Source organism: Rhinoderma darwinii, chromosome 4 (assembly GCF_050947455.1).
Source record: "Rhinoderma darwinii isolate aRhiDar2 chromosome 4, aRhiDar2.hap1, whole genome shotgun sequence".
NCBI lineage: Eukaryota > Metazoa > Chordata > Amphibia > Anura > Rhinodermatidae > Rhinoderma > Rhinoderma darwinii.
In genome coordinates this window covers 175,921,345-175,948,599 of record NC_134690.1, presented here as the reverse complement: position 1 = coordinate 175,948,599, position 27,255 = coordinate 175,921,345, and the positions used below count along the sequence as shown (strand labels likewise).

General features: G+C 41.0%; 1 protein-coding gene across 3 annotated transcripts in view; it reads right to left on the bottom strand.

Annotated features, from left to right (window-relative positions):
* DLGAP2 (DLG associated protein 2) overlaps positions 1-27,255 on the bottom strand; it is a 500,472-nt gene that overhangs the window by 120,446 nt on the left and 352,771 nt on the right. For all 3 annotated transcript variants that reach the window (XM_075861923.1, XM_075861924.1, XM_075861922.1), the window contains one exon: positions 9,838-10,046. In XM_075861923.1, the coding sequence (XP_075718038.1) occupies positions 9,838-10,046 (209 nt within the window). The remainder of the gene's footprint in view (positions 1-9,837; positions 10,047-27,255) is intronic.

Sequence of the window (27,255 nt, the reverse complement as noted above, 5' to 3'; positions counted from 1 at the left end):
ATTATCGGGATATTAATTGGTGTCATGGTTCGGCTTCAACTGCAAAGGGGAGACATTTCCTCAACCTGTTGCAGGAAAACTTTATGTGCCAGTTTGTGGAAGACCCGACTAGAGGTGAAGCTCTGTTGGATCTGGTCATTTCTAATAATGCAGAGCTTGTTGGGAATGTCAATGTTCGTGAAAACCTTGGTAACAGTGATCATAATATAGTTATATTTTACCTATACTGTAAAAAACAAACGCAGGCTGGGAGGGCAAAAACATTTAATTTTAAGAAAGCCAATTTCCCCAGGATGAGGGCAGCAATTCAGGATATAGACTGGGAAGAACTAATGTCAAATAATGGGACAAATGATAAATGGGAGATTTTCAAATCTACTTTGGGTAATTATAGTGCAAAATGTATTCCTACAGGTAACAAGTATAAACGACTAAAATAAACCCCACATGGCTTACACCTTCTGTGAAAGGGGCAATACATGACAAAAAAAGGGCATTTAAAAATCATTTACAAATCTGAGGGTACATCTGCAGCCTTTGTAAAATATAAAGAGCTTAATAAAATCTGTAAAAATGTAATAAAATCAGCAAAAATACAAAATGAAAGGCAGGTGGCCAAGGATAGTAAAACAAATCCTAAAAAATTCTTCAAGCATATAAATGCAAAAAAGCCCAGGTCTGAACATGTAGGACCCTTAGATAGTGGTAATGGGGAGTTGGTCACAGGGGATCAAGAGAAGGCAGAGTTACTAAATGGGTTCTTCCGCTCTGTATATACAACAGAAGAAGGAGCAGCTGATGTAGCCGCTGCCGGTTCTGTTAATATATCAGTTGATATACTGAATTGGATGAATGTAGATATGGTCCAAGCTAAATTAAATAAAATAAATGTACACAAGGCCCCGGGACCAGATGGGTTACACCCTAGAGTTCTTAAAGAGCTTAGTTCAGTTATTTCTGTCCCCCTCTTCATAATATTTAGAGAGTCTCTCATGAGTGGTATAGTGCCAAGGGACTGGCGCAGGGCAAATGTGGTGCCTATTTTCAAAAAGGGCTCTAGGTCTTCGCCGGGTAATTATAGACCAGTAAGCTTAACATCAATTGTGGGGAAAATGTTTGAGGGGCTATTGTGGGACTATATACAGAATTATGTGACAATAAATAGTATTATAAGTGACAGCCAGCATGGTTTTACAAAGGACAGAAGCTGTCAAACCAACCTGATTTGTTTTTATGAAGAGGTAAGCAGAAGCCTAGACAGAGGGGCCGCTGTGGATATAGTGTTTTTGGACTTTGCAAAGGCATTCGACACTGTCCCTCATAGACATCTAATGGGTAAATTAAGGACTATAGGTTTAGAAAGTATAGTTTGTAATTGGATTGAGAATTGGCTCAAGGACCGTATCGAGAGAGTTGTGGTCAATGATTCCTACTCTGAATGGTCCCCAGTTATAAGTGGTTTACCCCAGGGTTCAGTGCTGGGACCACTATTATTCAACTTATTTATTAATGATATAGAGGATGGGATTAATAGCACTATTTCTATTTTTGCAGATGACACCAAGCTATGCAATATAGTTCAGACTATGGAAGATGTTTGTGAATTGCAGGCAGATTTAAACAAACTATGTGTTTGGGCGTCCACTTGGCAAATGAAGTTTAATGTAGATAAATGTAAAGTTATGCATCTGGGTACGAAAAACCTGCAAGCATCATATGTCCTAGGGGGAGCTACACTGGGGGAGTCAATTGTTGAGAAGGATCTGGGTGTACTTGTAAATCATAAACTAAATTTCAGCATGCAGTGTCAATCAGCTGCTTCAAAGGCCAGCAAAATATTGTCGTGTATAAAAAGAGGCATGGACTCGCGGGACAGGGATGTAATATTACCACTTTACAAAGCATTAGTGAGGCCTCATCTAGAATATGCAGTCCAGTTCTGGGCTCCAGTTCATAGAAAGGATGCCCTGGAGTTGGAAAAAATACAAAGAAGAGCAACGAAGCTAATAAGGGGCATGGAGAATCTAAGTTATGAGGAAAGATTAAAAGAACTAAACCTATTTAGCCTTGAGAAAAGACGACTAAGGGGGGACATGATTAACTTATATAAATATATGAATGGCGCATACAAAAAATATGGTGAAATCCTGTTCCATGTAAAACCCCCTCAAAAAACAAGGGGGCACTCCCTCCGTCTGGAGAAAAAAAGGTTCAACCTGCAGAGGCGACAAGGCTTCTTTACTGTGAGAACTGTGAATCTATGGAATAGCCTACCGCAGGAGCTGGTCGCAGCAGGGACAGTAGATGGCTTTAAAAAAGGCTTAGATAATTTCCTAGAACAAAAAAATATAAACTGCTATGTGTAGAAATTTTTTACTTCCCCTTTCCCATCCCTTGGTTGAACTTGATGGACATGTGTCTTTTTTCAACCGTACAAACTATGTAACTATGTAACTATATCACTAAAAAAAGGGTCTCAGTTCAATTTCATGTTTATATTATTTGACTTGATTGCTGTGGTTAATTTCTGCGGCCAATAAACATCCTCTTTGGAATACAGTAAGCCCGGCAGTGTAATTATGGCATTAATGGCAGGATAAATGCGAATGGGGTAGGGTAAAGAAAGGAGGCTATTAAAGTGCTATCACTGTCTTGATCATGAGACACATACCACTTATACTACCATGCATTATTCCTAAATATTCCTGCCGTGGAAGTACAATCTGTCATTTAGATTTAAACTGGCCATAAATACATGGTAAAAGTTGTCCAAACCCAACAATTTCTGTAGGGATCGGCCAATAATCTTATTTGCGGGGGCCTCCTGACATATTGTCTTTTAACATGCATAATCCTTTGTTCATGCAGGGATGGGGTCTGGCACCGGCTTACTTCCTCTCCCCATTGAGTTAGGTGACACAGCTATTGGCCGAATGCGCATTCAGCTGACAGCTATCTCATGTGTATGGCCCCTGTAACCCCTTCCCGCATTTGGACATAACTGTACATCCATATTAGTTGTGCCTTCCTGTAAATGGACGTATAGTTATGTCCAGTGGGTGGGAAGTTACTTCCAATTCCAGCTGTTTAACCCCCCTTCAATGTCGTGGTCAATAGCGACCACAACATCTAGGTGGCTAGACAGCCATCAGCACCGTAAAATGCGAACACGGGGCTCCAATAATTTGGTATAGCAACCGGTGGCCTAACAATATAGAGTATACTGCATATTTTGTTGATGTGTTATACAGTGGATATAGGTTATAATACGTTAAATGTATTTTATTTTATCTTTGTCAGCAATGCAGCTATGTTTTCTTTGTTTTGTTTTTGAATTTGTTTGTAGCCATGAACATGGTGATCAAGGGTGTAGCTATAGGGAATGCAGAGGTAGCAGTTATACCCATGACCTGGTACCTGAGAGTCCCTATAAAGCCTCTCTGCTACATAGGATGACACCAGCATTATAAATGACACATAGTTTGTGGGGGCCTTGTTACACATTTTGCAATCAGGCCCAGAAGTCTGAAGTTATGCCTTTGATGATGATTACTTATATTGAATATAAAAAAAATCTACCCCTTTTTCTAATTGTACTAGAATCTATTTAATTCATTATGCAGAAATGAATCATGTGCCCTGTATAACATTTCTCCAGAGTGCTTGAATGTTGAGTACGTTGACAAGATAATATATGATAATAATAAATCTTGTGAATATACACTCCTTAACATTGAAATTGCAACACCAAGAAGGGCAAGCCGTAAAGTTATGCAAATCGAGGAAGTAGCAGGTGTCGCTAGGATCTGAAAATGATCAAGCACCTTGCTCCAATCTGTGGCACGTGGGAGGGGCATAAAAGCCAGATTGAAAGCAAAGTTTTTTTAGCCACATGAAACCTCAAAAATCGGATCAAGTGATGTGGGATGATTGTGTGATGCCTCCTGTTCGTTGACGTGCCAGTTATCTCCACTTGTCGCACACTGAAGGAGACAGAATACTTGAACTGAGAGACCCTGGTTTATCACTACGGCAGATCGCTACGTGCCTAGGCCGAGATTTCAGTCTTGTTCAACGTTCCCGGAGGTTGGGAGAACAACAACGAACGGCAATGACAGCACCAGGTGCGTGGAGGCGAATGTATTCATACGGACTATTATATTATAAATGTTTTTCTTTTATGTGTGTGTGTTTTATACATCGATATAGGTTGATGTATATACAGATGTAGCCGTTTTTATCCTGACTTTCAGTGCATTAAATACACAGTGTCAAGAAACTTTAACTTGACTTTTTTAATGGCTTTTCAATGACTTTTGTTGTGTAATATCACATAGCAGCAAGTTATCAGAGTCAAGATAAGGATGGCTACATCCGTAGTGCATTGATTTGTGTGTATATCGCAATAAATTATGTGTTTTCTGGTATATATATGAATATGGGCTGTGGTTGGTTAAGAGTTTTCCCACGAAATATATTATTGGCATATCTATAAGATATGCGATAAACGTCTGATAGGTGGGCAACCCACTCAAACTCCCACCTATCAGGAGAATAAGGGGGTACCTTGACAATCTATCTGCCTGGTGAGGTTGCTGCCAGAAGAAGTATCTGGACCCTATACAGACAAATGCCCAATGTTCCTTGGTAGCCTTTCTATATCTCACATTCTCCATCTTAGATGCTCTTGTTTACTTTTAATAAACGCTTGGAAGGATAGATTTCCCTAGAACTGTAGCTTTCTTAATTTGTCCCCCCTCAGTCATCAAATTTAACATTTCTTCTTTAAGTGGAGAAGGAGCCATGTAAAGCAGAGGACTGAGCCTGATTCCTGCTAGAGTTGCCCTCTGTACTGCCTCCCTCTCCTGTCTGTCTGAACAGAGCTTCTATAAAGCAGCACAGGCAGGAATGGGAGGGGGAAGGCAGGACCTCCAAATACCCACTTCCTGCTCTCCTCTCCACATCCCTATCTAACTGTTCCCAGGGCAAGTGACCCGCATGCCCCCCTCTTGTTATGTCCCTGAATTTCACACACAGTAGTACTATAACATTTATATATGGAAAATTAATAGTGGCCTATGAATCGATCAGGTCCATATCGCATATTTGATGGGTCCCTATAGAATAGGGAAACAGAAGACTAATATGGACTTTTGCAGTTTCCCTTACATTATATAATAGGCTCAGGTCCCATAGGATGACTACTTGAAGGGAGGTAAGAATTGACAGGTGAGGGTAGGCCACTTTTTGGAGTCATTTGCCTGGGCACCTGACAGCAGTACCATCTATACTGCCCTGATGGCGGCCCTGCGTAGATTGAATGGGGAGGTGTCTGCGCAGGTTTGTTACTCTCTCCATTTTAAGTTGGATACTTATCCATGAAGGAGAAAATGTACATGGGCAAAACATGGGGGTTTGTACAGGAGACTCAATAGACCAATATTATAACCTATTCTTCATTCAGGCGTTGGTGTAGCGGTTGGTCAGAAAGTTGAGTCTGGCTGCTGCATTGAATCAGAGCAACAATAAGAGTTTTGGCTGTTTCCTCAGTAAGAAAAGGGTGGATTCTGGAGATGTGTTTGAGGTGAAAATGACAAGAGCGTGTAAGTGGTTGAATGTGAGGAGTAAAGGTAAGATCGGAGTCAAAACCAACCCCGAGACAGCGGGTGTGCTGCCTAGGAGTTATGGTAGTGCCATACACTGAGATGGAGATATCAGGTTTAGGTAGGTTAGTAGATGGTGGGAACACAAGGAGCTCAGTTTTAGAAAGATTCAGTTTCAGATAGAGAGAGGACATGATGTTAGAGACAGCGGACAGACAATCACTGGTGTTTTGTATTAGAGCAGTGGTGATGTCATGGGAAGAGGCATATAATTGGGTGTCATCAGTGTAGAGATGGTACTGGAAGCCAAATCTGCTGATAGTTTGGCCAATATGCGCTGTGTAGAGAGAAAAGAGGAGCGGACCTAGGACTGATCCCTGAGCAACCCCGATAGCAAGTGGAAGAGGAGAAGTAGAACCTGCAAATGGCACACTGAACGAGCGGTCAGAGAGATAGGAGGAAAACAAAGAGCGAGTTGTGTCTATAAGGCCAATAGAGTGGAGCATGTTAAGTAGGAGTTTGTGGTCTACAGTGTCAAAGGCTACAGAAGAGATCCAGAAGAACCAGGAGAGAGTACTTACCGTCCGATTTAGCTGCCAAGAGATCATTTGAGACTTTAGTAAGGGCAGTCTCTGTGGAGTGTAGAGTGCGGAAACTAGATTGTAAGGGGACTAGAATGGAGTTATCAGAGAGATAGCGGATGAGGCGAGAGTAGACAAAGCGTTCGAAGATGAAGGGGAGATTAGAGACCGGTCGGTAGTTAGCAGCGCTGGATGGGTCATGAGTTGGTTTCAGATGTCCCCTGCAGCTAGCAGCAGGAGAATGGAAAGAGACAGCAGATGGTTCAGTGATTTATGAGAGCAACCTTTGTGTTTAGCAGTGGGATGAGATGGGTTAAGGTGATTCAGCAAAGTGAATAGTGCATGGGAGCTGTACATCGGCGAGTTAAGTAGAGAGGGACTTATGTGGACAGAATTTACTGAGGGGCGAAATGGGCGGTAGGATTGTAAACCAACAACATCTACAATGATGAGTGAGGCAGCAAACATGTTGCGATAGTTTTGTCGTAGGAATCAGAGAAAAATTCTATAGCTGTAAATATAATGTATGCAAGTTTGTTTGTTTAGTTCACACAGCTTACCTGTCACTTTCCCTCTCTAACTGCCATAACTACAATAACATTTAAATATGGCAAATTAATACAGGCCTATAAATGGCTCAGGTCCATATCGCATATTTGATGGGTCCCTATAGAATGGGGAAACAGAAGATTAATTGGGACATTTGCAGTTTCCCTTACATGATATAGTAGGCTCAGGTCCCATAGGATGACTACTTGAAGGAGGTAAGAATTGGTAGGTGAGGGTAGGCCACTTTTTAGAGTCATTTGCCTGGGTCCCTGACAGCAGTACCAGCTATACTGCCCTTATGGCGGCTCTGCGTAGATTGAATGGGGAGGTGTCTGCGCATGTTTGTTGCTCTCTCCATTCTGGTCTATAGGAACCATGCAGAGTGGGATCTCCCTATGTTTTTTCTCAGATGTTTTTGTTAAGTGGGTATTGACATTTTATTCATCATTGGTTTTAAGTTGGATACTTATCCATGAAGGAGAAAATGTACATGGGCAAAACATGGGGATTTGTACAGGGGACTCAATAGACCAATATTATAATCTATTGTTCATTTATTACTTTTTAGATTTTTGTACTTCATATACTGTAGATGAAATCTTGTCACATTTTACAATTTATTATATTAAACTAATGCACTGTTTAAGGCTGCATTATTTATAGATATGTTAATACTTATAAATATTATTATTATTAGGTAGTAGCATACATAAAAGAGAAGTGGCCCATATAATAAATCAAACTAGGGCCCCCGTTATGGTGCTGGGTTTTATCATCAAGGACGGAAGGGCCTAGTGTTGATTTCCTCCTCCATGTCCCTTGGGCCAATTAACCACCCTCTTACTAACAATGCAGTTACTCTACACAGAAGATTCCTGCACAGATCCCCATCAACCAGTAGCAAAGGAGATGGGACCAACCAGGTCTTGGCCACCTCACTCCAAGGGCCCCATGAATGATAATATCATTTGATATTATGTCTTCTGAGTCCCTTGGAGGCCAACATATCATTAAACATTATTTGTTGTTAAGTGTGTGTGTGTATGTGTGTGTTATTCAATGAAATCTGGCCAATAATATTGGTATTGAATGTGTATCATTAGGTTATCTTCTTTTTCTACAGCATGTAGTGATAGCAGTAGGTGCACAGTTATTTATTTTCTTCACACACATACTATATGCTCTATATTGTTTGTTCTTAAGCAGACTGAAATGGAGTCAGACCTATGCTAAAAAGATTCGCAAGCTGCCTACATGTGTCTGTTCGCTTTCTAATTGAATCTCACTTCCATTTGGTCCTGTGTCTTTTTCTGAATGCAATTGCTAAGTTAATTCATTTAATGCATTGTAAGGCTGATCTGTTTACAGATGATAAACAGCATTTGCTTCCAATTAATTTCCAGTCACATGGTTTTAATGCCTTTCCTTCTATTTTTTTGTGTGGTTGATTTAATAAAAATTATATTCTCTACAATTAGTAACCTCTGTACTACTGAGTGCTTGTTAATGTCAGTCTAAGTTACTTAATTAAATGTAACAGTTCCCAATTAACTTTTTTAATATCAGAAAATGTACCTAGGTTTGCTGTGAAAGCTCTTTCCAGATGTCCTACTGAGGGAGATTGACATTATGGGATGTTGCTGCATCAACATGGATACCAGTCATTGCAGTGGATGGTTCTCTCAGTATTACATCACACCAATTAGGGCAACAGGTGCGGCACTCTACCATTAACTCATGGGGCAGCTGAACCACGTAACTCTGTTTTTACTGTAGTATATTCAAATAAATTAATTTGGCTACTGATTAGGGTTCTAAAGATTATATGCAGAATGCTGATTTTAGACTTTCATTGGGGAGTATGCGTGCCCAATAGTTATCCTCTTGTATAACATTAAATGTAATATAAAGATTTTGTGTCAACCCAGTCGATAGTAGAAAACACTATGATCCACAAACTGGAAGATTACAGTGATCCAACTAATTTTGCATAGTATCAATATTTGTGTCTACTTTCAATGAATGTCTGTTTTAATAGTTGCTATAATACATAAATAAATATCTATGCATTATAGTTGAGAGGCTGCTGTGCCAAACCGTCACCATCAGTGTTATGTTACGATATATCGATAACACAAATTATATTGGTCCTTTAAGATAGATATAAACAATATATTGCCAAGCGAAAAGCAAACATTTAATAGTGTAAGCTTCAATCCATATATATTTTTGGTAAGAACAGAAAAATAGATTTGCCCCTTATTTTACTATGCTTTAGCCTTTTAGGTACCAATGCATAAAAGTATGGTGCAACATGGAAATTCTTATAAAAAAACAAAACAATATATTGCTGATTTTAAATGTGTACAAAAAGATATAAGAAAATATTGACAAATAGAAATGGTTCTCACAAACATAAAAATGACCTTATGTTATTAAATCAGAACTTCGAGAAGTAGCAACAAAAAATAGTAATTATGTTTTATTCACTTTCAGGGATATTGTTGTTTTTATGCTTTGTCTGGTGGTCATTTTTACAGAAGTGTATAAACAGGAAGTGATATTGGTTGTCACCTTTGAATTTGCTTGTCCGAAGTGGATGATAAACTGTAATTTTGTCAGCTTATTTTAAAATCTCAAAATTACAGTATTACCATCAATTTCTGGGAAGCTAATTGAAAGAGGACAACTGATATGGCTGCACTTTCCGTTGTCACTTTTGCAAAAATGTTTGTCACAACAAAATAGAAAAATGCCAATATCTCTGTAAGTGGATAAAGATAATGTTAAAATTTTGCTTGCTGCTCTAACTTCTAACTTACTAATATAGGGTCAGTTTTACATTTTAGGAAGGGAAAAGTTTACGTTTCTGGTGAAATATAGTCACTACAACCCAGTCATAGATTGGGTCCAGTATTTAACTTTGTCCCCTATTAATTGTAGGTTCCCACTAGCGGTGACAACGTTTCATTGTTAAAAAAAAGCCAAGGAATCCAGCAACATCGACTAAATGTTGCCTGATTCTTAGAGGCCCGTTTGTCATACAATCATAAAGAAAGATATAAATATGATATAAAGTGTATTTCCAGTATGAAGGAACTTACTTTTGGACATCTCCATGCGATCGCTGTACTATTGATTTCAATAAAGGTTCGGGTCTGGCTGACATTTTAGGGGATGTTTTTGGACTTGTATCAGAGTCTCCACTGTCTTCTTCCATGGCTTTTATATAACTCCCACTTCTCATTCTTCGACAGGGAATCTCCTCATCTTTACTCCCGGAGGGATACCCTCCCCATTCATCTTGAGGCACCTGTGAACATGTGACAATTGCATTACAAGAACACTTCTATATAAAGGTTTATCTTTGTAAGTGCGCATCAGTATTAGCTGACTTACAATACTCTGTTCTTTGCTGTAGTGTAAAACTATAGTAAAAGCTTTTAAAAAATAATATTTACAATCCTGTTTTTAAGAAGATTGGAAACCTGGATGTAATAAAATATAGTGGTTGCATCAGTAGTCATTATAACACACTGGGTGCCGCATAGAAGTTCTAGTGCAGGGGAAAAAACAGCTTAGCATTGCTTGAATGACTCTTCTTTTCGAAATGTCAGCAAAGGCTTACATAGCCTTTAAGTACTGGGTGAAGTTGCTATTTATATTTTCAGTACGTTATTCACCATAATAGACATGATAACTGTATTGTGCTGGTAGTTATAAGTATGTATATGCTTACTGTTTTGTTTTCTACTTTTTATTAATTACAAGTTTTTAAGGTGATGCAGATTTGCTCATATAAACATACATAATTAGTAGCAATACATTGTACAACAAAAACAAACAAACAAACAAACATATATATATATATATATATATATATATATATATATATATATATATATATATATATATATATATTTATTTATTAAGTTCACCTTTAACGCCATAAGGACACAGGTTGTTTTCGCCTAATGGACCTGGCCAGTTTTTTAAAATCTGACGTGTCAATTTATGTGGTAAGAACTTTGGAATACTTTTATTTTTTCAAGCGATTCTGACGCTGTTTTCTCGTGACACATTGTACTTTAGGATAGTGGTACAATTTGGTCGATACGTTCAGTGTTTATTTGTGAAAAACACCAACATTTTGAGAAAATTAGCAAAAATTGGCATTTTTAGAAATTTCAATGTATCTGCTTGTAAAACAGATAGTAGTAATACCAGACAAAACAGTTCCTAGTTCACATATCCCATATGTCTACATTTAGTTTGCATCATTTTTTTTACATTATTTTATTTTTCAAGGGCGTTACAAGGCTTAGAACTTTAGCAGCAATTTCTCACATTTTCAAGAAAATTTAAAAAGCGTTTTTTTAGGGACCAGTTTACTTTTGTAGTGGCTTTTCAGGGCCCTATTTATTAGAAACCTCCTATAAATCCCCCATTGTAAAAACTGCACCCCTCAAAGTATTCAAAACAGCATTAAAAAAAAATCTTAACCCTTTAGGCGTTTCACAGGAATTAAAGCAAAGTGGAGGTGAAATGTACACATTTTTTTTTGCAGAAAATCTGTTTTCATTCATTTTTTTCTGTAACACAGAAGGATTTACCAGAGAAACACAACTCAATATTTATTGCCCAGATTAGATTGCCGTTTTTAGAAATATCCCACATGTGGCTCTAGTGTGGTAATGGACCGAAGCACAGGCCTCAGAAGCGAAGGAACACCTAGTGGATTTTGAGGCCTACTCTGCTGACAAGCTTTATGGAGATGCTGATTTCATTTTCCAGCAGGACTTGGCACCTGCCCACACTGCCAAAAGTACCAATACCTGGTTTAATAACCACAGTATCACTGTGTCACTTATATAATATTCACATTTTCGGAGGCACTAAATATTGGGTTTTCATTAACTGTTAGCCATAATCATCAACATTAAAAGAAAAAAATGCTGGAATTAGATCACTCTGTGTGTAATGAATCTATATAATATGAGTTTCACTTTGTGAATTGAGTTACTGAAATAAATTAACTTTTTGATGGAACTCTAATTCATTGAGAAGGACTAGTGTGCGGACGTTATCTGCTGTTTGGGCACACTGTGGGCTTCAGAAGGGAGCACCATTTGGCTTTTGGTGTGCAAATTTAGCTTGGTAGTTTTTCTGTTTGGGGTTTCACTGGTATTTCAGTTTATAATGTGGGGCATATGTAATCTGTGCGGAGTACATCAGGGTATAATAAGCGGGTATAGTAATGTGGTAAATAAATAATAATCCATAGATATGTGGCCAGTGTCGCACTGATAAATGGCACCGAATCTTATCCGCTTTTGGAACACGCTGCACATTTTGTACTGCCATATTCTGAGAGCCAGAACTTTTTTTATTTTTTTCTCCAACAGAGATGTGTTAGGGCTTGTTTGTTGCGGGACAATCTGTAGTTTTCATTGGTATCATTTAGGAATACATTTGATCACTTTTTATTCCATTTTTTGGAAAGCAAGGTGACCAAAAACAATCAATTCTGACAATGTTTTTTATTCTTTTTTTTTTTTACAGTGTTCACTGTGAGCTACAAATGTCAGTTTTTACTTTATTATGCGGGTCGGTACGATTATGGCATTACCGTATGTATATAGTTTATGTTTTGCAGCGTTTGCACAATAAAATCACTTTTTTTTTTAATATTATTTATTTTCTGTTTCACCATATTCTGAGAGCCATAACTTTTTTATTCAGTCAAAAAAACTGTGTAACGGCTTGTTTTTTGCAGGCCAGGTTGTAGTTTTTATTGGTACTATTTTGGGGTACATTCTAATTTTTGATCATTTTTTATTCTATATTTTGGCAGGAGTGGTGACCCAAAAAAATAGCGATTCTGGCATTGTTTTTTCTGTGTTCAATGTGCAGAAAAAATAACATTATAGTGTTAAAATTTGGGTCGTCACGGAAGCGGTGATACCAAATATGTGTACTTTTTAACGTTTTCATTTTTTACCTATAATAAAAGGCTTATTATAGGAAAAAGGCAGTTTTTGCTTTTATTAACTTGAAACTTTTATACAACATTTTCATTTACTTTTTTAATTTTTTTTTTTTTGTGCCACTAGGGGACTTGAAGGCCTGCACCTCTGGTCTTTACTCTAATACATTGCACTACCCACATAGTGCAATGCATTAGAGCTGTCAGTTATTCACTGACAGCAAGCCTATTAGGTCCCGCCTCCAGGCAGGGCATAATAGGCTTCCATTCGTGGCAGACCAGGAAGCCATTGTTAGACCTCCGGTTGCCATAGCAACATTCGGCACCCCCGCGACCACATCGTGGCGATGCAGATTGGCTACAAACCACTGAGATGCCACAATCGCTTTTGATTGCGGCATCTAAGGGGTTAATGGCAGGGAGATCATAGCTAGCTCCATTACAGCAGGGTGTCAGCTGTAACATATAGCGGACACCCGCAGCTGAAGGCGCAGGATCAGCATCTGCGTCATCTTTCATATGTGGCTAGAAGCTTTTTAGGCCCCACCTCCAGACGGGACCTAACAGGCTTCCCTACTTAGCAGACAGGAGGCCATTGTTAGGCCTCCGGGTCTGTCAAAGCAGCCATCAGAACCCCCGATTGCTTTGCGGGGTTCTGATACGCTAGAAAGCCCCATAGATGCAGTGCTCACATTTAAGCGCTGCATCTAAGGGGTTAATCGGCCGGATCGGAGGCTAGCTCTTGTTCTGGCTTTGCAGCAGGATGTCAGTTGTAATATACAGCTGACACTCGCTGGCGATGGTGCAGGCTCAGCTTCTGAGCCCGCACCAGCAGCACAACGTACCTGTAAGTTGTGTTGCGTTAAGTACTTGACGACAACAAAGTACTAGTACGTTGGATGTCGTTAAGGGGTTAAATAAAATTACAAAAAAGGAAAACAATAAAATAAATGTTTACTGTTTATTGACCTCGATGTAATAAAATAATTAACTGTGTCTGTTTGTAATATATATGAATGATAAAAAATAACACTAAGTGTCATATTTTTATATTTTATAGCTGTTGGGCCCAACTTGTCTTATGGTGAAGTACACTTGTGACAGCGACTTTATCCTACCTAATTTAAAAGACTGTACAAGATTGGGAAGAGAAAAGAGTTTGTTTTTTCTTCTCAGAAACAACGCCACACTTGTCCACGTTCAAGTGGATGAGCAGCAATACCAGATAAAAAAATTAGACCTTTTTATAGTTTTGAGAAAAACATTTGTTTTGGTGGCTAATATGCTAATAAATAATTAAACTGACAACTGGATGGTCTCTACCACCCAGCAACAGAGTTGCTTAGGTTTGCGGTTGACACTGGGAGGTGGAGACTGCCCAGTTGTCAATTTATTCAGGAATTAGCTAATCAGCTGCTGAAACGAGCAATAAAGAAAAAAAAGGTTCGTCAGTCGGGGGAAGACAGGAATGACGGCGATTCAGCTTTTTTGGGGCCAACTTTAAATAACATTACATTGATGTAATTGATGTAAAGTATTTTCAGACTGCATAAATAATTATTTGGAAAACAACAGGCATGATTCCATTTCAAAAGTTCCTTCACTGTAGCATTTAGTAAAAATAGGTTCGGTAAAAGAACTGCAATTCTAGAGACACAAAGAACCCGCTAGGCATTCACGTGATCAGGGCCGATTCTAGCTTTTCTGCTGCCGGAGGCAAAATTTGAAATGACATCCCCCTGGCTTGTCTACATCACTACCAGCCATAGAACCCCCTGTATATAGTTTCCTACATAGATCCCCCTGTACATAGTGGCCCCAATAGATCCCCTGTAGATAGTAACCCCTGTAGATAGTGCCCCACATATAGCCCCCAAGTAGATAGTGCCCCACATATAGCCGCCCCCCGTGTAGATGAGTAATGCCACTCACACTTTTAAGAAAAAAAAAAAAAAAAACTTTGCATACTCACCTGATTCCATTCCCGCGCCATTGTCTTGCAATGCAGGCCTGCTAGGGATGAACGATGCAAGCGGCGTGATGACGATCGCCGCTTGCGTAGTTGAAAGATTGGCAGGGCAGAATTGCTTGCCCTGCCACTCAGCGCCTTTTAACGATGCAAGCAGCGCAATGATGTCATCGCACCACTTTTGTCTGTAAAAGGTGCCGAGTGGCAGGGCAAGTCATTCTGCCCTGCCAATTATCATCTTTCAAAGACGTCATCGGGCCACTTGCGTCGCCGGGTACCTCGCCCTGCTATTCAACGAAGCAAGTGGCGAGACGACGTCATCGTGTCGCTTGCGTCATTGGAAGGCGCTGAATAGCAGGACACGGAATGTTCCCTGCCATTCACCTTGTGCATGTAATTGTATCTGTGTACTATAGACGCAGATACTATTATAGTGCAGGAGGGGGTGGGGAGGCTGGTTTCAGCGGTGCCGCCGCCCCTCAGAGAGGCATGACTATGTCACCTCACCAGAGCTGATAGAAGTTACCAGAGCTTTCTAAGGGACAGGAGTGTAACTATCGGGGGCATAGAGTCTAAGGGGGCACAAAAGATTCCTCTGCCCCATGTGAGGAGACCAGTACTATAAATTACACTTGTTAGTTGGGGAGCCAAATTTCAGATTTTGCATTGGAGCTTCAGGTTACTCTGTTTGATAAGAGATGTGTATTTCATTTATGTAGATTGGCAGATAAATAAATGATTATGATAAGCCCGCAGGCACAACTTCATTTATAACCAATCATGTCATAAACTGATCCGTGTTTACATAAAGTGCTATGTCTATACCCTGTTACGGAAGCAGGTGCCATGATCATGTTTAGGATGTAGCTACATACATTGGAGCATTTTATGGACATAACATTACATGCTGCTACAATAACGAAGGAAAACATATTGACACATCTGAAGACTAAATATAAATGAACTGCATATAAATATAAAATTAATATAAATAATCAACAATTCGTATTAAAATATTTTTATTATGAATTATACATTGTTCAGCAATAACATTATGCAGGTCTGCCTCATGCCGCCGTAATAGCTCTGACTGGTTGAGATGGATGTCCAGAGGTATCTTACACCAAGACATTAACAGCCGATCCAACAATATTTATGTAGCGCTGGTACGTGTCAAAGTAACATCCACATAAATGCCAGGACCTAAAGTTTCACAGCAGAACATTGCCCAGAGCATCACACTGCCTCCGCCGGCTTGCCTTCTTCCCATTGTGCATCCTGGGGCCATCTCCAAGTAAGCAACACACACGCACTCAGCCGTCCGCATGATATAAAAGGAAGCGTGACTCAACAGACTAGGCCACCCTTTTCCATTGCTCCATGGTCCAGTTCTGATACTCATGTGTACATTTCATGTGCTTTTGGCGGTGGACGGGGTTTGGCATGAGTCCTCTTACCAGTCTGCGACTACGTAGCCCAAAACGCAGCAAATTCTTGTCACAGTAACTCTTCTGTGGGAAAGGACCAGATGGGCTAGCCTTCCCACGTGTATCAATGTGCCTTTGGCGCCCATGACCCTGTCACTGATTGACTGGTTGTCCTTCCTTGGATCACTTTTGGCAAGTACTAACCTCTGCATACAGGAAATACTCTATAAGACCTGCTGTTTTGGGGATGCTCCGACCCATACCAGCCTAAAATATATCCCACACTTTGACATATGCCATTGTAACAAGATAATCATAGATATTCACTTCACCTGTCAGTGGTCGACTGCGCTATTGATTCCGTTGAAAAAACGAAAACCTGCCGGAATTGTGACAAACGGAAACCATTAGCAATGTTTCCGTCTCTATTGATGTCAATGGTGATGCAAACGGAAGCTAAGGTTTCCGTTTGGCTTTCCATTGGGGTGTTCAACCGACGGAAACCTCTGACGGAACCCCTGAACGGAAAGCCAACGCTGATGTGAGCAGGCCCTAATTGTTGTATATGCTGTTGAATCCATTTAACCCCTTCCTGCGTATTGACGTGACTGTACATCAAGTTTTTGAGTGTCTTGATGCAGTTAGGTACCATCAAATAAATAATTAAGAATTATAACTCGAGGTACAGTTACGTCGTGTGGAAGGTGAAATTAAAAGCATATGTCAGCTGTGACATGTTATGGCAGCTGAGGGCTTAAAAAGATTATCCAAGATTTAAGAATTAATCTTGGGGGCCTGACTTTTGGCACCCCAACGGATCAGCTGTTTGAAGGGGCCGCGGCGCTCGTATGAGTGCTGCAGCCTCTTCAAAGTTTACATCGGGTTTCAGGCTGTTCTTATTTGCACACACCATTTTTATCAGCTGTGCAACATATTGTAGCGCTGTTACAATTAAAGGGGTGACATACAGAATAAAATTTTACTTATACCGTACAGTTTTACAGCTGTTTATTTCACCCCCCCCCCCACACACACACAAAGGACAAATTGAGTTATAGATACCCAAAACTCGTCCCGCAAAAATATCCAAAATATATGCAAGGAAATAAAAGTTAAATTATATCACAAGAAAAATTTACTATGTCATATTATTATATGTCCTCAAGTCATATATTATGCAGTTGTTACCTCACAAAAGAATGTAACCAAACCAGACATCACAAATGGAGTTCATAGAGGGAACACTCTTGTTAATTCCAGTAGACAGAGATTTTAAATGATAATTAAAGATGAGAAGAAAAGCAGGAAATGTTCCAGCCTCCACAAATTTGATTTGAAGCAAATAGATTAACTCGGGAAAACCAAGCTCAATATATGTTCCTGTGCACTCCTACATATAAAAAGAAGAATATTTTCTGCAAAGACAATGACAGATTCTGGATCAAGGAGTTACAGTAATTGGTTCACGCTTATAGACAAGCATAGTTTTAAATAGTTTTCCTCAGAAAATTTAGACATATGCATGATTTTAATTCTTCAATTGATGAATACTGACAAAAGGAGGGCATGAATATTTGCACAGTAAAATGAAAATGTAAAAACGAAATCAATTTATCAAAGTTATCAACAGAAAAACAAATTGCTAACGACAATAAAATGAATCCCAAAATGACCATGGGAATATAATTGTAGAGGACAAAGGCAGGACTGAGATATAAAACACATTCTTTTCCTCAGAGTTCACTGATAAGCTCCCAGTGCCGGATATTCAGGGGGACAGTAATAAAGGTTCCCAACCCTAGTTCCGGTTCCGGCATGCGCATGAATGGCCGTGAGGAAAGTTCCGTTCCCACTGACTCGCAAAACTTGGGTCCCTGCTGTCTAAAGCCAGCCCGAATGCTATTTTAACACTATATTGCATTGAAGGAATCTCTCTGGCGTATGGAGAGATTCTTGGTGAAAACCAGGCATTTCACCACAGCTCCTGAAAAGAGAAGGCCGAGCACCATGCAGCTAGATGGCACCTGAGCCACCCAGAAACACCAGGAGCACCAGTTCTCGCTCTGCATCACAGCCTCCTACAACGCTGCTGGACTCTGAGGAAGGTGAGACTGACAACCTTTTTTTTTTTTATAAATTCTTTTATTTTCATTTTCAAACACCAAGAAGATAGTGCCGACATAATCAGCACAGACATCGACTCACAGGCCAGTAAGTACGATATCAATAAGTGCAATGCAAGAGATACAATACACAGCTCTGGCTGTCCGCTGCATCAATCCGGAAAGAACAGCCAATTTTATTCATCCCGAACCAGCAGCCATGCATAAAACCAAAGAAGGACAGATTAGAAATATAGAAGAACAGGAAAGAAGGGGGAGCAGAGAGAAAGGAAAAGGGAGGGAGGGGAGGAAGCTGGCCTCACACACATAAATCTAGGAAGCGCATCAGGAGGCCATAATGGTCCTATACTCCACGGATGATTGGAATCGAATCCACTCACGCCACGTGTGGATAAATTTGGCATGAGCCCCTCTCATTGATGCCGTGAGGTCCTCCATTCTCATGATCTCCTGAATCTTGCCCTAGCAGCATTCACCAAGTGGCGAACCACCGAGCGTCGGTACGTGGATAAGGGGACATCGCACAAATGGAGCAGGAACAGAGCCGGAGAACGCGGAAGGGGGAAGTCCGTGAATTTAGAAGAAATGCGCCACACCTCAGACCAAAAATCTGACAGCTGCGGGCACTCCCAAAAGATGTGCAAAATCATGCCCACCTGGCCCCCACATCGCCAACACAACGGAGAGACCGCCGGAATTATTGCATGCAATCTGGAAGGCACCCTATACCAACGCGACAGGATCTTAAATCATGCTTCTTGAAATCGGCTGGCCATGGATGATTTGTGCGACATAGTAAACAGACGATCCGTCTGTTCCGCAGTGAATGTGAGACCTAAGTCCCTCTTCCAGCAACTCAAGTATGAAGGTGTGGAAAGAGTAGAGGGGTAGATCAGCAGCGCATAGAGCCTGGACAATGAGTGGCGCACCGAGGCCATGCCCCTGCACAGTCGTTTGAAAGGTGTGCAGTCTCGCGAATATGCCTGAGGGTTAGGTAGGGATGTAATGAAATGTCTTAACTGGGTGGCCTGCCAGGCAGTAAAGGAGATGGGATCTGACAAGGATGACAACTGTGAGCCGGTCATCCAAGCCAAATCCTGTATAAAATTATCAGCATAGCCCTTGCCCGCCCTCAACCAGTGTCGGAAGGGGCCCCCCTCCTGTCCCGGTGGGAATGCCGGGTTGCCCAAGCTAGGGAGCAAGGGCGATGGGGACGGAGAGATCTCCTTCCGAGGGAAGAGCCGGACGCGACCGCCAGGGTGGGCCCTATTGTCGGATGCATTCATGCCGAGTCGGGAATATGTGAGCCTAACCAAGGCAGGGCCTGCAACGGGACCTCAAAAAAAGGACTGTTCCATAGACACCCACTGTTTGACCCCCGTGTGCCTAAACCAGTCCAATATTCGTGCCAAATGAGAGGCCTGGTGATAGGAGACAAAATCTGGTAGACCAATGCCACCATCACACTTGGCACGAAAAAGCAGTGACCGGGCGATGCGAGCCGGTTTCCCCACCCATATAAATCTGTGGAGTAGAGACAACAGGGCTTGGAAGAAGGAGCGGGCAACATGTACCGGCAAGGCCTGTAATAGATACAAAATCCGGGGCAGAATGTTCATCTTAAAGATGGCACATCTACCAAACCAGGTGAAGGTGCCCGACATCCAGGAATCTAAATCGCTCTTCACCCGTTGAAGAAGCGGAGGGTAATTCACCGCGTAAAGGCGAGACAGGTCTCCAGTCAGTCGAACCCCCAGGTATTTAAGGGAATCCCTGGCCCACTTAAAGGAGAAGGACTCAGACAGCTCATCCACCAGGGACTGTGGCAATGAGATGTTGAGAGCCTCCGATTTCTGGTAATTGATCTTAAAGTTAGAAAGTTTTGAGTATCTACTCAGCTCCGCCAACAGGTTGGGCAAGGAGACTCTGGGGGCAGTGAGAAAAAAGAGCAGGTCACCTTATGGCACTGTCCTCCCAAAGAAACACTCGCTATGTCCGGATTGGAGCGAATATGGCACAAAAATGGCTCCAAACACAAAATGAAAATTATGGGGGACAAGGGACAACCTTGCCTCGTGCCGTTGGAGATAGCGAGCGAGTGGCCGTTCACCTTAACCTGTGCCGTGGGTGAGGAGTAGAGACTCAAAATCCACTGCATCATATGGGAACCCAGCCCCACATGCCGCAGTGTAGCCAACATAAAATCCCAGTTGACCCTGTCGAAGGCCTTCTCCGCATCTGTAGAGAGGAAGCATGTGGGTAGGGACGTGACGGCCACCTGATACATCAGATTAATAGCCCGCGTAGTGTTATCTCGAGCCTCGCTCAATGGCATAAAGCCCACCTGGTCATTATGAATCACGTCATGTAAGAGCGGAGTCATCCTGTGTGCCAAAATTTTTGAAAACAGCTTCAAGTCGACATTCAACAATGATTCCCACGTTCATGCAGCTTGGTCACACATTAATTATTTTTTGGCCTCTTCCGTGCTCCTCAATAGAGTGACTGCTGTCACTATTCAGGATCTAGTGATTTCTGACCACGCACCATTTTCACTGGTTTTGTCAGACACATACAAGAAGAGTAGACGAAAACGAGGAAAATTTCAAGAGTCAACTTAAAGGTTGGTTGCTAGAATATAGTGGGGAAAACCAGGCTCATAAAAAAAATGTAAATCTTTTTTTGGGGATACGGCGAAGGCAGTCCTTCGGGGGAGAATTATGTCTTATGTAGCCTAATGAGTCTCTTAAAGAATCAAGCTCCAAGCTTCGTAACGCGAACACAGCATATGTTGCTACTCCCATGGAGTCACTTAGGGAACAATGGCTCAGTGCCAAGTCAGAGTTTGAACTTTCGTTAGATAGAAGGGAAAGTGTCACGACGCGGGGTGTGGTCCCACTGGGCCGTACCGCGTAGCGGGATAGCAGCTGGCCAACTAGATACAAAACAATGTCTATAGTCCAGAAAGGGTACCTGAGGCAACGTAGACAGTGGCGGAGACACAACTTGACTTTCACCATAGATGGCACCAGTAGATGCAGCGGAAGACATGACTTGACGTTCACTGAAGATGGGACAGAGGCACGGTAGCACGGGATACAGGGTACAGGCAGCAGGAACGGGTAACACTGGGAACTGGAAAACACTGGGAGACCATTTGCAAGACAAACTTTAGGTATACAACAACGCTCAGGCAAGAAACAAGTGGGCAGAGCCCTTTTTACAGTCCAGCAGCATTCTGGGCTAATTACTGATTATAGACAACTGGACGCATACTGGCCGTTTAAGGCCGTGCACGCGCGTGTACGCGTGCCCTGTGGGAAACAGTCACAGAACCCGGAAGTGAGTGCCGGCATCTCCCTGCCGCCGAGAACACAGACGTCCATGGCCGGAGCCGTCATTTGGTAAGTCTGAACGACGGTCCGCAGCCATGGACGTTACAGAAAGATTCAAGAAGGACCAGATGACAGGTAGTTTTTTTAGACATGGTAGCAAGACAGGATTTCTACTAGATGCATTGGCAAAATGAAACTTTAGCCCGACACATATTCGTAGTCTGAGGGATGGAGGAGGGGAACTGCAGAAACACCCTAAAGTCATTAACAACATACTACGTGATTATTCTGTTACACTTTACTAACAATTTAACAGAAGGAAAACATTTCCTAGATTCGTCGAATTTGCCTTGTCTGACTGATTCTGATCGGGAATCTCTTAATGCTCTAAATATAGAACAAGAGATAATGACGACGATACAAACACTAGCGAATAACAAGGCTCCAGGGCCAGATTGTTTTTCCAGTGAATTTTGTAAGATTATGACAGAGGACCTCTCACCCATCCTGGTCTCAGTATACAGTATTACCATATATTGACCAATAAAGATTTTTATAAACAGGGAATACAGCTTATATTAAAGTTTTACACAAAGAAGCTAAGGATCCAGCCGACCCGAGCTCTTATAGGCCAATATCCTCAATAAATCAGGATATTAAAATATTATTAAAGAGGCTCTGTCACCAGATTCTCAAATCCCTATCTCCTATTGCATGTGATCGGCGCTGCAATGTAGATAACAGTAACGTTATTTTTTTTTAAAAAACGTTCATTTTTGGCCAAGTTATGAGCTATTTTATATATATGCAAATGAGCTTTCAAATGGACAATTGGGCGTTTTTTTTCCGTTATGTCCAACTGGGCGTGTATTGTGTTTTTAACTGGGCGTGTTTACGTGTATGATGCTGACCAATCAGTGACCAGTCAGCATCATACACTCCTCTACATTGATTTACACAGCAGCGATGTGCAGCCACATAAACAGAGATTAACGTTAATCAAGTGTCCTGATAATGACTACACATGATCATCCAGCCTGGACGTCATGTGTATTCAGAATCCTGACACTTCTGAATCTTTTCTGTGAGATTTCCAGCAAGGGAAACAAAATCTCGTTTACCTCCGTAATCTCGCGAGATTTCGTTTCCCATGCTAGAAATCTCAAAGAAAAGAGTCAGAAGTGTCAGGATTCTGAATACACATGACGTCCAGGCTGGATTTCATGTGTATTCATTATCAGGACACTTGATTAACGTTAATCTCTGTTTATGTGGCTGCACATCGCTGCTGTGTAAATCAATGGAGATGAGTGTATGATGCTGACTGGTCACTGATTGGTCAGCGTCATACACGTAAACACGCCCAGTTAAAAACACAATACACGCCCAGTTGGACATAATGAAAAAAAAACGCCCAGTTGTCCATTTCAAAGGTCATTTGCATATATATAAAATAGCTCATAACTTGGCCAAAAATGAACGTTTTTAAAAAAAACAAACGTTACTGTTATCTACATTGCAGCGCCGATCACATGCAATAGGAGATAGGGATTTGAGAATCTGGTGACAGAGCCTCTTTAAAGCTACTGGCAGAAAGGCTGGCAATGTTACATCCTCAATTGGTGGATCCCCATCAAGTAGGTTTTGTTGAAGGGAGAGCGGCGGTCACAAATCTCTGTACGAATTTAGCAGTACAAGATGCAGTTGCCAATGGACAAGTTCAGGGAGAGGTTTACCAGCGCTATTGACATTTGATGCCGAAAAGGCCTTTGATAATGCGCATTGGGGGTGGCTGGATGTGATTCTAGATCACTTTGGGATTCAAGGGCAAATTTGCAACTATTTGGAGGCTTTAGGCTGGGTTCACACAGAGTTTTTTGCAGGAGGAAATTCTGCCTCAAAGTTCCGTTTGAAATTTTGAGGCAGATTTTCCTCTGCCTGCACGCCGATTTTCGCAACGTTTTTCGCTGCATTTTCCGCTTGCGGTCATTGAGCGCCGCGGTCATAAAAAGCAGTGAAATACACTTTCTCTGCCTCCCTTTAATGTCAATGGGAGGTCAGAGGCGTAAACGCCCGAAGATAGGGCATGTCCCTTCTTTCTCCTGGAAATCAATGAGAGGCATATTCGGCTGTTGTTTAACGAGTTTTGCGGCGCGGTTTCCGCGCCAAAGAGCTCATCAAAATACACAGTGTGAACTAACCCTTATAGTTAGACCGGAAGGTGAGGGTATTTACCTCTGGGTTTTTATCCGCACCTATTTACCTCCAAAAGGATACGAGACAGGGTTGCCCCCTCTCTCCCTTATTAGTTGATCTCGCCCTGGAACTTTTGCAAGACATTTTTAGCTTTCAATGAGTATGAAGGTTAAAAAATAGCTCAAAGAAAAATAAAATAAAAAGCGCTTCATGGTTTAACCCCTTAATGACCAGCCTGTTTTAAACCTTAATGACCAAGGTATTTTTTAAGTTTTTCCATTATCGCATTGCAAGAGCTATAACTTTTTTATTTTTGCGGGACAAGTTGTATTTTTAAGAGCACCATTTTGAGGTACATATTTTTCTGGGGGGGAATAGAAAAAAACCAGAAATTTTTCACGTCCTAAATCTACGCCGTGGTATAAATAAGACAATAACTTTAGTCAGCGGGTTGTTACAATTGCAACGATACCAAATTTGTATAGTTTTTGTATGTTTTACTACTTTTACCCAGTAAAAACGCTTTTTTTTCAAAATTATTTGATTTTGTGTCTCCATATTTGAAGAGCCATAACTTTTTTTTATTGTTCCGCCGATGCAGTTGTATGAGGGCTTTTTTTTTTTTTGCAGGAAGTCTTTTAGTTTTTATTGGTACCATTTTGGAGTAGATGCGACTTTTTGATAACTTTTTATCAAATTTTTTTTAAGTCAGGATTCACAGAAAACAGGAATTTTTCCATAGCTTTTTATTGAATTTTTACGCCATTCACCGTGCGGGTTAAATAATGTAATAGCTTTATAGTCGGGGGTCGATACGGATGCGGTGATACCAAATATGCGTAACTTTTTTACTTTAATCTGGTTTCCTAATAGTAAAGCAGTTTGTAAGGGGAAAAAGTGGGTTTTTCATTTTTTTTTTCAAATTTTTTTTTTTATTGACTTTATTAAACTTTTTTTTTACTTTTTTACTAGTCCCACTAGGGGACTTTAATATGCGATCATCCGATCGCTATTATAATACACTGCAATACTTCTGTATTGCAGTGTATTACTGCCTGTCCGTTTAAAACGGACAGGCATCTGCTATTACGTGCCTCCGGCATGACCTAGCAGGCATTCGCTACAGGCAGACCTGAGGGCCTTTATTAGACCCCCGGCTGCCATCGGAGACACAGACACTGGGTGATTTTATCGCCGGGTGTCGGTGGAATGAGAGGGAGCTCCCTCCCTCTCTCCAAAACCACTCAGATGCGGCGCACGCTATTGAGCGTCGCATCTGAGGGGTTAAACGAGTGAGATCGATACTTATATCGATCTCACACATTCGAGCAGGGATGCCTCCAGCCTTCAGCTGTCTCTGGTAACTGAGAGCAGGGAGATTTAACGGCTCCCTGCTCTGTTTACTTATTCTGATGCAGCACCGTGAAAAGGCTTATGCATCCGAATAAAGCCCGTTAGTGGCCGCAGTGAAAAGGCGTATTGGCGGTCACTAACGGGTTAATATGACATACTAACACAGGTTAGCAGCCATATAGCTGTAGGTTAGTATGCTCACTTTTTGGTGTTGTGCTTAGAGCACAACATCTATTGATGCATGTAGAATGTCATATCTGCGCCATTCTTCCCTCTGAGCATTCGCTAGTGCAAATACCTTGTCCATATATACCGATAAGATACCAACAGAAAGGATACAAACACAGAGTAATGTTCAATGTAAAGCAACGTTGCTGAACTATATAGAATCCACTGTGTTAAGTCCTAGGTAGTAACCAAGGTGAACTTGGTGCATCGATCAACAATTAACATAAGATAAATCCAAGAAAATATGATCGACTAAAGCACATGAAATTTATAGAGAAATATACAAGGCAGTTGCCGAAACGCGCGTCGGGTACAGACATCTCTTTCACGCTTCTACCATGTCTACTGATATGTCTCACATTTTCTCCCTGTTAGACAGCTGCAATTGAGTTTTTCTTGTCCTTTCTCTGTCTTTTTTATGGGCCCATGTACATTGCACATTTAACATTCCAGTGCTTATCTTTCAGCATCCACACTATGGGCTATGGCCTTTGCCAGCCCTCTATGCTCATCCAGACAACTACTGCACTTATGCATTTATACGGAATTGTTGTCACATACCTTTACATAGGTGTGCTAGATTGCATGCTTTACATTGTTTTGTCATAATTTACTTCGGCTCCATTAGACACAGTTCTGTATGAGTATATACACAATTCTCTCTTGCTGTTTCAACAACATGTATACTGCTTACATACTTACGTAATATTTATATCTTTCAGTATATCTATAGGCATGTATACTGCTTACATACTTATGTAATATTCATATCCGGTGTGTGATTGATTTGATGTCTTTTTATTGAGTGACTCATTCCCTGTTTCAGTTTTAATTGTTTCATGTTTTTATTTCAATAAAATTTTGTATATTTCTCTATAAATTTCATGTGCTTTAGTCGATCATATTTTCTTGGATTTATCTTACCTTGTCCATATGTAGAATACTTGTAAGGCAAAAAAGTGGGATTTTTGGAGGTGCAGCTAGTTATAAAACTTCACTTTGGGCAGAAGGTATAAATAAAAGCCTTTTTATTTATTTTTTTTAAACAAAAAACAACAGCGCTTGGAAAGCATATCTTGCTAAAACATGTTAAAATTGTAAAAATGGATCCGACCAGTTTCGGGACTGGGCTAGTCTCTTCTTCAAGGAAAATATAATCTGGCCTTGCTGCAGGGTGCAGCTTTTTAAATACAGGCAAAAAGTGCAAGAAAAAAGTGCGGGAATAAAAGTGCGGGGAAAAAAACACTTTAAAAGAGGAGGGGGCATGGCTTATATTTTGTGCCGCCCACCTGCTGATGTCTGATGTTTGTGCAGTACAGAACACGAAATACAAATAAGGTACATGTAAACTACAAGCAGTATTTACATAAATGGAACACATTAGCTTGCGTGATTTCCGTCTATGATGGGTGGGACACTGTGGGGACACATTGTCGGGGGTCAGAGCATATAGATTAAAGATATGAGGAGGGAAGGACCAATCAAGGGAAAATAAAAGGTTCAATGGATTGGTGATACTACGAACTGGTGACTTATGAGAAAATGTTATATGCATAATCTGGCAAGCAGTGGAAAAGAGAGTATGGTGGAGAACTGGTTATAGACAGGAGAAATATTGAATATAAGGGGGGAATGTGAGATGGGATAAAGTATTATTTATGGGGAGATAGATTGGGTGCCCTGGTGGGATGGAGTGTACTGACCTATAGTGGATGGTGGGGAGTGGCAGAGAACTGATTAGACATATGATACAGAAAAGGGGATATGATATGAGAATGAAGTAGGGTATAGTGGGGTACGGACCCTGGACATGGAAAGAGGCTCAGATGTTAGCAGTTGTGGGAGTGGGGTGGAGTGCGAAAGTTTAATAATGCAGAAGTTCTTGGAACTAGAGTATCATTTCAG